The following is a 14,066-nucleotide window of genomic DNA, read 5'->3' on the forward strand; positions in this document are numbered from 1 at the left end:
GAAATGGAAAGTCTTTTATCAATTTGGATAGAAGATTGTGATCAAAAAAGAATTCCATTATCTAAGGACAATATTCAGAGCAAAGCTATTAACATTTTTACTAAGCTCAAAGAAACAAAATATCAAGGGGAGACTGAAACGTTTCTTGCTAGTTCAGAGTAGTTTGGAATTTAAAAAATCGAGCACGACTGCATAATGTTAGAGTAACAGGGGAAGCTGCTAGTGCTGATGAAGATGCTGCAGCCAAATTTACTGCAGAATTGCAAAAAATCATTCAGGATGCTGAATACGATGATCGGCAAATATTTAATGTAGACGAAACGGGCGTATTTTGGAAATGGATGCCAACTAAAACTTATTTGGCTGCAAATGAAGCATCACAACATGGGTATAAAGTCTCAAAAGATAGACTAACACTTTTATTAGGAGGTAACGCCGAAGGTGATTTTAAATTGAAGCCTATGCTTGTGTACCGTACACAAAATCCCAGGGCTTTAAAAGGATACGGCCATTGCACTCTTCCAGTCATTTTGCGTTCAAATAAAAAAGCATGGATAACCAAAGCCCTATTTGAAGACTGGTTTACGTCTTATTTCTGTCCAACAGTTGGAGCCTATTGCAAGAAAAATAATCTTACTTTTAAAGCTCTGTTGCTTTTAGATAATGCACCTGGACATCCTTCTACACTTCGTGACTTAAATGAAAATGTGAGTAGTTTTTTTTTACCGGCGAATACGACTTCGTTATTTCAACCCACGGACCAGGGGACGATTCCAACTTTCAAGGCTTACTATCTCCGTAGTAAGTTTTTTTTTTTGTTGTAGCTTCAAGTGCCTTTGAACAGGCACTTGAAGCTACAACAGGAGATAGTGCAATTTCTGTACCAGAATTTTGGAAAAAATATAACATATGAGTGGCCATTGAAAACATTCGTGCAGCATGGGAAGAGTGACAGCCAGCAATATGAGAGCAGTTTGGAAGCATCTTTTACCCCATTGCGCAAACGATTTTACTGGCTTCAAAGATGCAGTTCAAAAAGTTATTGAAGACTTAACTAATATTGGTAATGACCTTGGTTTCATATGCTTGGATACGGCTAACGTTCGAGAATCACTGAATTCGCATTCAGAACAGCTAAGTGACAACGATCTCCTTCAAATAGAGCAACAGTGTGCACACGAAGAAGCTGAAGAAAAAAAGAGTGTGAGCCAGATGAAAATGTTACTGCAAAGGAGATAACGGTAAAAGAAATAGGCGAAATCTTTCGTATTGCAGAGAACCTTAAACAAAAGATAATGGATGTTGATCCTAACATTGAAAGAAGCATGTTATTTCGCCAGGGCCTAGAAGTTTGTTGTCGGCTATCGGAAATTGTATGATGAAAAAACGAAAGCCAAAACTGTTCAAACAACTGTGTTCAAATATTTCCGTAGCAAATAGTTAGTTTCTCCATTATATATTTTGAGCAATAAACATTTAATTCTATAATTTTTATTATCTTTTACATGGCATACAGTTAAAAAGTTATTTAAAAGGTATTTTTAAAATTCTTTAGGGACATTCCTGAAAGTCACGGAGCAATTATAATTTTTCCTATTGATTATTATATTCGATTAACGCGTTTCCATTTTGCGCGATGCGCTCGCGGTATGAATTAATTGCGCTAATCGAGGCCAGCCTGTATATGGACTGTGAAAATAAATACTTGATTTCTATGGGCTCTCATCTGAAGATTTTCCACTAATAAAAAAAAATGCCACAAAAATAGCTACTTTGTTCAGATCAATGTATGTTTGCAAGCAAATTTTTTCGTGCATGAAATCAAATATTTAAAAAGAAACAGAATAACAGATGAACATCTTCATTTTGTATGGAAAATTGGTGTTACAAATTTTCAACCAAATTTTGAGAATTATCTAAATATATCTAGCCTCAGTCATCTCATTAAATGTTAAGTTTTGTTCAGTAAATGTTACTGTGTATTGTACTTAATAAAAATTTTGAATATTTTCAATTTGAGGTGTATCATTATATATTTATTCCACCATAATATTGGAAAGCAGTGATCCTTTTCAGGTTTTAGATAAATTTCGATATTTAGATAAATTTTCTAAAGTGAGCATTTAAAAGCAAAAGTAAGGTATTTTTTTAAAAAAACTAAAGTAAAGTATTTTTTTTACAAAACAAGTCATATTTTTATAATTTTAATAAAATCTAAAAAATAAATCACTGACAGATTTTTTGCACATAAGTGTCAGGAATTTGCATTTTTTATATATAGCCTGAAAATAAAAACCACATGTGTACCCTGTACGCACGAAAAATGTTTTTTGTGTAAGCATCTTTGTCGAAAATAAGAGCCATTTTAAAATCAAACAGCTAGAACCGAAATCACGAACGATGCAACATTTTTTGCTCATACAATATGCTTTATTCACACGCCCACAGCCTACTCTACTGAATAAATGTTTAGAAAAGGTTAGGCCAATTGCCTAATTACCCATTTGATTGCAGCCATTTGTTGAATAGTATGATTGCAACAATACAAGTATTTGTATTGTTACAGTCCGCATTTTCGTTCATTTGTTTATTTGAGAAATTTGTGAATGATCAATAAAATATTTATAATACAAAGATAGCATCCATTGTTAGGTGCCTAGATGTATTCACATCAATAATTTTCCGAGTAGTGAAAGGGACTGAATGTCACACTGCTATAACCTTTGTGTGCAGCATTACCATCACATGCTTATATGTCATTGAGTATGTGAATAAGATGAACCGAAGGATCAGCAATTTGCAGCGACATATCATTACAATCATGAACGAGCAACCAGAGTTCGAAATCGTTGAAATCATGAGAAAACTATCCATCGACATGCGCAACAGCCCAAGATCACGAGTCAAGAAGCCACTTGGTACTTGCTACGTCAGCTCATGTCGGAGAGCTCTGTGGTAGTAGTTTACATTCCACTGTTTATCCAATCGAGCAAGAGGAGTGAAGAAGTCCAACAAAGAGAGCCTTGCAGAGGATTCGTGTGACATATGGAAGGAGAATTGGTCTAACGAAAAGTGGAATCGTCACTGAAAACATCTTCGTGAGTTGAATGAAGGCACAGCAAGCACACGTTCACCAGAAACATTATAAAATGCTGGTTATCAACACTGGCGGATTACCCTATGAGCTTCCACTGGTCATCGGAAAGCCATATATCATCACCACCACCAACATGGACATTACTGATGGGCTCAATAAGGGAGCCCTTGGTAAATTATCCAAGATCGAATACAACAAGAGCAACATATACAGAGATTGTGGCCTGAATTTAACACCTTGGCTAAGATTGGAAATTTAGCTCACAAGAAGGAGGTGAGATACATGCAACACAACATCATGCAGCCATGCTGCTCACAAGACGAACCAAAAGAAATCACTTTCCTCTCATACTAGCTTGTGCAATGACGATACATGTCGTAAGGCGGCACATTTGATACAGTGGTTTACGAGTCTGAAAAGGAACATGAACAGCAGCTGGTTTCTGTTGCGCGTAACTGAAATCAATAGACTTTACTTCATCTCGCCGACAAGAGATTCTACTCTGGCCTGAAAAATGCTACATCCACCATCGATTTACAAAATAGGTTTACCAGGCTTGAGACTAATCGGCTACAAACAAGACCGGACAGCTTGCTAGAATTCATCCATGATAGGAAGGAACTATCAGTTCTCTCACTCAACTGCCAAAGCCTATGGGCACACCACACTGACCTCACCAACAGTTACACAGCAATACTAAATCTTGCTGCAATCTGAGACTGGGTTAGAAAATAATGAGAGTGTCAGCATCCCAAACTTCGATTGTGTCATTCAGTTCAAGCATTATATCAAACAGACAGCCTGAGTCGCAATATATCACAACAAGAAATACGAGGAGCACGTTGTTACACCATACTTAGATGTTGTCTATTGACAAACGACCGGTCTGACAGTCACCATTTGGCCCATTGGCAATATATGTACAGTGGAGTGCTTTTTACCCAATGGACAAGTGCAAATGATACTTACAATGGTTGCCTATATTTCTCCCAACAGTGATGTACAGGATATAACTGGCTTCATTCATTTCGCTTTGCTCTCGTACTCAATTCAAGGTGCAGCACTGTTAAGGAAAGATTTATATAAAATAATCCATGATCATGAGCGGCAACTTCGCATTGGAAGACACTAAAACATTAGTTACTTTCCTGCAAAAATGTTCAATCTCACAATGAACACTAATCTGTCAATACAAGATTGAGTACATCAATCGATGCTGTTTTTAAGTGGTTTTTAGATACGTTGTGGTCGCAAGTATACGTTTTTTACTTCAGTTATCATAAATCCATTGTATCTTGTCTTCCAGCTGAAATTATTGAAATTTGTGAATGATCAATAAAATATTTACAATACAAAAGTTCTTTTATTTCGTAATCAATATATACTTTCTGGAAAGTAACTGACACCATTTTCATTTCATAAAATCATGACAAAACTGGTTTTACTATAGTCCGAAATTTAGTTGGTGCTGCCAAAGATGTTTACACATCAAAAATGCCAATGGCAATACTTCAAGATATGGGGGCTGACTGGAGAAATAGAAGATTGATAAGGAAAGAGGTATTGGTGTCAAAGGGTTATGTTGAGAATGGGTAATATGAGGAAAACAGAAACAGGAAGAGGAAATGAGATGAGGGTGTTGTTTCACCTAATTTTTTCAAAATATGGCATATGAAAACCTAATGAGGCAAAATGCTCTAGACCATTTTTGGATTAAGGGAATCATTCCCAAGACATAATGTGAGAAAGTTTTATGACATCACTTCCCATTCTTGGACAAGTGAATGTATGACACAGTCTCTGCCCCATGCACTAAATACACTTAACTTGCATGGCTTTCAGTGGAACAGCATATTTAACAAGCTAAGCTGCAATCAGTTTACTCAGCTCAAGATACCAGGGAATAATGATTGTGTGAGAACAAGTACACATTTACTGGAGAAACACTGGGAACTTAGGGGTCATCTGAGCTAATTATCTCTCAGATGCAAGTGGTTTCACTGCAAATTGAAAGAGTTGGGTTAAGTAGATTCAAATTCATAAACAGAAGGCAAACAGATGTATGCAGGCTATTTCTCCTTCCACATAGGGGACTGTGGAGAGATGATGATGCTAATTCCAATTTTTGGCTGCATCCAAACACTATCAGACCTATAATGCATGACACAAAACTGCAACCTTTAAAGTACAAGAGTTCAGCCTGAATGCAGTGGGGCATGTCCCACACTGTATCAGGTATTTCATTCTTACTATCCTTCTTATTTCTAATATAAGGCACGTTTGAAGATAGCATACATCTCTTCTGTTATTATTACTTCTACACACCTGCAGTAAAAATGAAATGCTACAGCTGTTTAGAAAAATAACAGATATGAATACTGCACATGAACATCACAGATTTCAATTGAATAAGTACATGATATAGTATATATTTATGTCCTAGCCCTGATTAAATAGTGCACTGATGGATAGCTTCACCAGAGAGCAAGAATCAACGTCACCAAAATTTTGTGCATTGCATCTTGGAAATGATACTCATAGTCCAAAAATTCCCAAGTATTTTCCCCTTCTTTTCCTCAAGTGACTGGCCCATATGATATACCCTGAGGATAACACATTCCACCCAGTTCCTAATTGACTAAAAATAGATCTATTTGTGCAAACTGAGTAAAGGCAGCCAAGTAAGTCTGATCTAACTTCCACTCTGCTATTTGGTTGGCTGGCATGGTATTCCTGTAAATAAAGGAAGCATTACTGGGAAGTGGTCTCACAAGAGGGATACCAGTAACCCTCTATATAAACTAAGAAGGACTGAGGGAGCAGATAGATCTATAACAGAAGAGATACATGCAAGTGCCAATTCCTGTGTGCTATATTACATCTGTTTATTAGTATTACCGCACAGAGGGCTACATCCATTAGTCTCCTAGGAGTAAGAAGGGAGGCAGTAACTGCATTACGAAATCATCCAGTTGATCTTGGGGAATTTCAACTACAGCTGGAAAGCAGATAGTGCATACTATTAAAATAAACCATAATGCAAAGAGGATGGCAATTACCTTTAAGACAGTATGGTTCCCATGAGGATTGACTCTTTTGCATATCAATCAACCGCAAATAATGTTGCACTACCATAATAAAAGGTTATCACGAACCATCAAATATGTTTCCCAAATGCACAGGTAAATTGGTTTATGCAAGTGCAAGAGTTGTTTTTAATGTCTTATAAGTGACATCTGAATCTATGAAAATTCCATTGCAGAAAATTAGTCATTATCTTGATTTTTCAGACAGTTTTAGACAGCCAGGCTTTTTTTTTTTTTTTTGAGTTCAGAGTTAATTCTCTTCTTTCCCACTTCAATTTTTTTTTAATCCAAAGATCCTCTCTTTAAGCTTATTCAATCAAAAAGGACTACACCATTTAAAATTTTAGGATTGTTATTAATTCAGTATACTGATACAGGATTTCATCAACAAAACTTCATTTTCAGATGATTTTCTAATAAAAATCAGGATCTTCTCTCCCAAGCATCAATGTACCCTTCATTTGGATTTATTCCTACATGCAAGAAATGCCAGTCAGTATCAGTTGATGAGACTTCTACCACCCCACACAACTTCTGAAATCCAATATGACTAATCTTCCTCATTTATTTATACAACTGCCATTTTCTGGAAAAATCTTCCTTCATACGTATTTCCTAAAAATTACAGTCTACAGAAGTTGAAGACTAACGTCAACAAATATCTTGTTTTGTCTTCTCAACCTCCAACTCAAACACGGTACTAAGTACTATAGGTTCTAATACCTCTTGTATTTGGGGTTTTTATAAAAAAAAAAGTCTAGATACTTTTTTTGAATATTATACAATAGTGTATACTGTTCAGTGAAATACCTCATGATCAGGATCTTGTTTTTAGTGAGAATGCTTGTACATCAAGTAAAAGAATTGAGTATAATACAAAAAAATTATTTATGAACAATATTTTTACCACAGTATATTCTTTTTTAAGATGTTCAGAATGCAGAAGCATTAAGGTCAAATAAATAGTAATCCTTGAAACAAAAAAGTTGACTGCAATGAAAGTGAAAGGTTTGTTTTCATTCTAACTTTTGTACACACTAGAATAATTTATGTGCATAATTATTCTAGTATTATAAATTAACCATCAAACAGTTTATTAAAAACAAATTTATTTTGGATATGAAGAATTTCAAACTTTAAATAAAATGAAAAAAGGATTTTATGAGGGCTGTTCAATAAAGAATGTTCAATAATTTCAGAAATTTTCAATAATTTTTCACAAACAACTGAGCTGCTTACAATTTCTAGCTGAGCTGTGGAATTTAAGACCAAACCAAGCTGCATCACGTAGAAACTATGCAGCTGACTCAATGCATGCAGTGCGACATTGGTGGATGGTCAAAGTTTACGCCTGTTCAATTTTGCCTATGTAACATTGGATGTGACATCTGAGTAACAGAGTGCTGCTCTCAAATTTTGTTTCTGTCTATGCTGTCATATAGCACATCTTACAAGTGGTTTAAATTTTTAAAGATGGATATGATCTAATCACAAAAATCGGTAGTGCCGGAGCGCCAACCACTGCTGTCAACACGGAAACTAAAACACTGCTTTAGTAATCATGAGAAAAGATAAATGTACATGAGTAAGGCAACAGGCAGAGATTTTAAGAATATCAGTAGGAAGCGAGCCAGTTTTCTCCATGACCATTTGCATATGACCCTTGTTTTTGCAAGCTGGGCTCCAAGATTACTTAAACCTGAGCAACAGGAAGTTCGTATGGAGGTTTGCCAGGAGCTGAATAAAGGATGGTTACCGAAGAAAGTGAGGTTCTGTACAAGGTGATAATGGTGGATGAGACATGGCTTCATCATTTTGATCCAGAGAGTAAGCAACAAAGCGCTGTTTTGAAGTCAACATGATTGCCAATGCCAAAAAAGCAAAAGCTGAAGCATCTACAGGAAGGGCAATGGTCATCACTTTCCTTTTAACATTCAAGGAATAGTTTACCAGCCTATTGTGCCACGGAGTGCAACTGTTATGGGACCTTACTACAGAACTGTACTATACACTTTGTTCGATCATATGCGTCACAAACAATCACAACTATATGCAGGTGGGTGTATGCAGCATCAATGCGAGAGCTCACATTGCTCATACTGTCATCAAGTACTTAGGCAGCATTAATGTCATATGTGATCCTCGTCCAGCCCTGACCCTTGTACCCTGCATTTTTTTTTTTTTTTTTTTTATTTCCAAAGTTAAAGGAATCACAAGGAAACTGTTTCCAGTCATCAGAAGTTGTAATGACATCAGAGGCAATTCTCAAATACATGTAAAAAAATGGCTTCCACCATGTTTTTGAAGAATGGCAGAAAAGCTGGAGTTAAGTGCTTTTCATCAAAAAGGGACTACTTTGAAAAGGATCAACATAATATGGATAATTAATAAAGTTATGTTGTGGAAAAAAAAAATTATTCTTTACTGAACAGTCCTCATAAATAAGGAATCAAATAACTTCAAACCTTTTTATTGCATTTTTCGCAATGGTAAGCATTAGCTCCTTCCAGGAGATCCCCTTTAACATATTGTTCCATTGAATCAAGGAGGTTGCTGTTGTTCCTGATATCTATGTTCAGTGTGGTAAATGATTCTTCTCTGGAATATCTAAAAGATAATACAATCTGTTACCTCTTTTGTTGTTTAATTAGATACCTAACTAAAAATAAATGAGATGTCTCAAGAGGTTGGTTAGCTTTAGGGAAAAAAACATTTGTTTATTCGGCAAATTAGAGTATCTTTCTATTACATGAATGAAGTAAATACAGTAGAATCATATTTCAGTTAAGATTTAACAAAATTTCTTGCTTTTTATAAAAGGAAGTGCAAACTATTAGGTATAAACTAATAAGTTTCATATAACAAAGCGGCAAAACTAGCATACTGCCACAGGGACCTGGAACCAGAGGGCCAATGGTATGATTTTGTATGGTTTTAAAAGGACAGGGGAGATTTTGAAGTGGGAGTCCTATTACACACCAAAGTGGGAGGTTTCCATTGTCTTATGTGGCTGTATTACATAGGCAAAAAAAAAAAAAAAAAAAAAAAACTTACAGGAAAAATCCAGATCCCCCCAACTGAAATAGCTAATTTAACTCTGACTAAAGAGGCCTTAAGAAATTCCTCCAACGTTCAACAGGAATCGAAAGAGGACCTATCAAAATTAAGGATATGTGGCACATACTGTGCTGTTCAAGACGCTGCCCTTCTGTTATGATGCATAATATTCTCATTTCATTTGCTTTAAAGAAACCCTGAAACAGTCGTTAGAGGGAGTCTTGAAAGCACAAATCTAAACTATTACTAAATATCAGAATCGACCATATTTCGTGTTCAAATTACTACTTAATGAGTACTGTAAATTTTTAATAAAAAAAACCAAAAAAACTTAGTTGCTGTTTTTAATTTGAAAATTTATTTATGATATCAGAGATAGGATATATTATTGTAATATACCTAAACTTATAGTTCCTATTCTTTCTTATTCCATAGTAATTTGATGTTCTGTTGCCAAGTCTGTTATTCTCCAATGGGGGATAGAATATTGGATTTTAAGATGGGTTACACAGAAAGCAACATGTTTTCTGTGAATGCCAATTGAAGTTCAATGTCCCAGCTAGACTGTGGGGGCCACTGCTATGTACAAAACTATAACTCAACATTTCTGAAGAGGGCAGTATGCAACAGTTGTTTCTTGAAACAGTCAAAATCAGTTCATGTATAATAGAATATCTAAAGAAATCCAGAGAGAAAAATGTTAGGTAAGCTAATGTTTAAAAGCAATCCTATCTTGTAGTTTTAACATAAATTGTATATTTTGACAGTAAAATTAATTTATAGTAATATACATTATTGTAATATACCTAAACTTAAAGTTCCCATTCTTTCTTATTCCACGGTAATCTGATCTTTTGCTGACAAGTCTCCATTTTTGCTCCATAAACTTCCTGTTTTCCTACTGCTTATAAATGCTTGATTTCCAACTTTTTGAAAGTCAAAAGTTGGCAACTATGAACATAAAAACTATGTTGAAAAAAATTCCACAAATTAGGTCAGAATGTATGTATGTATGCCATTATGTCCAGACAGGACACAACTCCAGACAAATACATTATGCTGAAGGACTAAGCCATAAGCCTTCTGAATTACTTCAAGGATTGAGGGAATTTGCAGAGCACCGGGAGCGAGATTTTTTTTTTTTTTTTTATCGATGTGGCCCACCCTAGCAGGGACAAGAATCTGTTTCGTAAAGATGGCATTTTTTTGAAGAAAGGTGGCTCACGGGTATTTGTGAAATTACCGCTGTAATCTCACAATTTTCCTTCTTTTTCAGGGAAACTTCAATTTAGTGGGTGACGGAAATAACAGATAATATGGATATAGACATGTTTGTCTTATCATTTGGGTACTTCTGTACACTTGCACAAATCACAAGAGTTTTGTTTTTGGCAACAAAAAAGCCAATTTGTGATATGTGTTTAGTGTAGCAATGTTTCAAATAATTTGTTATCTAATACTAGGAAAACAAATTTAATTAACTTCTTTGGGGCTGGGGGAATGGCATGGTAATAAACTATACACAAATGCTTAGACTCAACTGTGTCTAAGTACTGTAAGGAGTGGTGTCAATAAAATGAGTGAATTTGAACTCCTGGTTAGGACAACTACTGCTGACAGTTTGGAAAGGTGGATAATGAAAGAGGAGTGGTACCCAGAAAGAGGGAGGGGGAGAGGAATTTCTGTATGATATGTAGAGTAAACCCTTTAAAATCTGCAACCCTCAGGGACTGAGAAATGATGGATTTTAGAGAGGTACACCTAGTGATTGAGCACATTTCAATAAATAATAAGTACAAACAATTGAATTTATTTATATCTAAGCATTTATAATAACTATCTTGTACTTTAATTTGATTTTGCGGGCAAGGGATTTAAACTGCATGGATGATGCAAAGGCCTTTAGTTATATTACAACTTTGAAATTTCATTTCATATACAGGCAAAACATGGAATAATTTTTTACACTTGTTTTGTTTTCTTTGTTGTCACTAGAGAGAACCTGCTATCTTATGAGGGATCAGGTAGTCTTAGTAGTCTTGTCTTTTTAAACAAATGGCCACTTCAACAAGAGGATGTGGTCGAGGTCTATAATGTGCGAGGGGATAGTAAAATTTTATGTTATTTATTATTATTATTATTATTATTATTATCATTATTATTATTATTAATATCCATATGATGCAAGGAAGCCTGAGGCTTATGCTGCACCAGAGAAAAAAAAAAGTTCCCGAGTAACCCTGTGTGTGTGTGTGACAGAGAGAGAGAGAGAGAGAGAGAGAGAGAGAGAGTCAAAAGTAGAAGGGAATCACCAAGAAAGAGAAGAATGATGATATCCAGCTCAGGACCCTGGGTGTACCAAGCCCATACTCACCAGATGTGAGCCCCCAGGGTTATAAATGATTTCAAAACTGGGGGCTATAAATTCAAATTATGGATAAAGCTTAGTACTCCTCTCAAGGTCTTGATTAATTACAGTAAGCTCTCACATTAAGGGACTTCAATCCTATGGACATTATTTAACACCAGAATGCCCATTCTAGTGGTATTCACCATCCATAAAAATACTTTAACAATAAAGTATGCCATAAGGGCAAGGCATACTTAATAATCTTCTATTAGCCTATTCAGTACCTGACATTAGGAAATCTATGCATATTCATACTCAAGATATCTTCAGACTGAATACACTTTAGTCAGAATTCCCAATGCATCTGTACGATACAACAGAATTTCGTGTTCTTCTTTTTCACACAATTAGACTTTCGACACAATTAGTAAAATATAGTATTATATCATTTAATGTTTTTATTTCATAGTACAGCACTTTATTACAATTTTAGCAACTTCAGCAACTCTGTACATTTCTTTTGAGTTTAATGGACATCTATATCATCTATAAATATATTATCATCTATAAATCTAAAAATAACTTCATCTATATCATTGATAAATATACATAAAACAATTGGCCCAACACCGAACCCTTGGGGACTGTACTAATAACATTAGTCCATGGAGGGCAGTGTCCATTGATTACCACTCTATCACCTCTCACCCAACCATCCTTTTATCCATTGTAGCAACTTGCTCTTAATGCCATACTGCTCCAATTTGTATAGTAGGCATCCATGTGCAACAGTATCAAAATATTTACTATAATCCAAGTATATGATATCAAAATTATTTTTTTTTGCATCCAGTTCCTTCGTGACCACATCATAGTATCCAATCTAACTGGTCACACAAGACCTCCCCTTAGAAAACCCATGCTATGTCTGAATTATTACTGCAGTCTTGTCTAGATGAGCCTGCAATGACTTCTAAACAGTGACTCCATCCATTATTTTCGCCGTAACAGAAGTTAAACAGGTTTGTAATTACTTGTGTCACCTTTTGATCCCCCTTTGTGAATTGGAGATAAACTCACACATTTCCAGTCTGTGGGGACCACCCCCGAGTCCAACAATGCTCTCATAATCATGGCTAAGGGTTTGCTTACTTCCTTTGCCACCTTCCAGTCTGTGGGGACCACCCCTGAGTCCAACAATGCTCTCATAATCATGGCTAAGGGTTTGCTTACTTCCTTTGCCACCTCCTTTAATATAACAGCATGGATTCCTTTCTGTTTCTGCTACATGCCTTTTATAAAGCTACTTCCATGGGCACTGTTCTTCTGAACTGGCTTCTATAATTCCCACTCTCTCTTTCAATATAGTATGAACATGTGCTGCTACCAGCCAACATCCATTTACTGTCCAACTTCAAACTCACAGAACCAACTTTTCGCCTTCCTTCATACGTATTTCCTGAAAATTGCAGTGTACAGAAGTTCAAGTCTAAAGTTAACAAATATCTTCCTTTGTCTTCACAACCCATGCACGGTAGTAAGTACTGTAGGTTCTAATACCTCCAGTGTTTGGGGTTTTCGTAAAAAAAGTTGAAATTTTTTACAGATATGAATTGCAGTGGATTCCATTTCTGCTTGTGAATAAACATTCCGTAGTGCCCAGATTCTATTTTAGCTATAGAAATTTGAAGTTGCCTTTCAATGGTATTCATAGGTTGGGATTGAAAGGAATTAATGAGGTCATCAGCAAACATGTGCAATTCTACAGTATTTGGTGCATCCTCCATCATGTTTGTAATTCTTATTACAAATAATGTTGCAATGAGAATGGAATCCCGCAGTACACCCTCCTCTTGTTCGTATGATTTGGATAAATTGTTTATGTATGTAATGTGAAATGTTCGTGGTGTACGAAGTTTTTATATAAATTGGGTTAACTAATTTCTCAAGCTGAAAGAATGAATATCTTGAAGTACACCACGTTGCCAAGTGGTATCAAAGGTTTCCTCAATATTGAGATTAATCATGACCAGATGATGTCTGCTTATAGAGGCATTACGAATGTTTGTTTCTGCTTTAATCATTACATCTAAGGGTGATCGAGACTTTCAAAATGGTACTGGTTACTGTTTAACAAATTGTTAGTTCTCAGGAATCATGTTAGCTAACTGTGAACCATTTTTTCCAGGCCTTTGCCTAAACAGCTAGTCAGAGAAACCAGCCTGCAGTTATGTGAAAAGGTTCTCTTCAGGAAAGCTAGGAGAATTGAGTGACACCAGGAGTTTGGGTAAAAAGTATTTTCTAAAAACATTCAATTGTAATATTTTAACAATGATTGCATTAGCAAGAGCACATGATGCAAGAAAACAAGCAAAACAACACAAACAAACAAACAAAACACACCCTCTTCTCATTTCACCCATCCACTCACTCCAAATGTTTGTCTAGTTCTGCCTTGAATCTGTTTAAGCTATCA

General features: G+C 35.6%; 1 protein-coding gene across 4 annotated transcripts in view; it reads right to left on the reverse strand.

Moving 5' to 3' along the window:
* The window catches only part of faf (ubiquitin carboxyl-terminal hydrolase-like faf), a 1,326,265-nt gene that overhangs the window by 474,428 nt on the left and 837,771 nt on the right, over positions 1–14,066 (reverse strand). For all 4 annotated transcript variants that reach the window (XM_090382082.1, XM_090382083.1, XM_090382080.1 and 1 more), the window contains one exon: positions 8,649–8,790. In XM_090382082.1, coding sequence (XP_090238208.1) covers positions 8,649–8,790 — 142 coding nt within the window. The remainder of the gene's footprint in view (positions 1–8,648; positions 8,791–14,066) is intronic.

Source organism: Mastigoproctus giganteus, chromosome 9 (assembly GCF_048544385.1).
Source record: "Mastigoproctus giganteus isolate SK-2022 chromosome 9, ASM4854438v1, whole genome shotgun sequence".
Lineage (NCBI taxonomy): Eukaryota > Metazoa > Arthropoda > Arachnida > Uropygi > Thelyphonidae > Mastigoproctus > Mastigoproctus giganteus.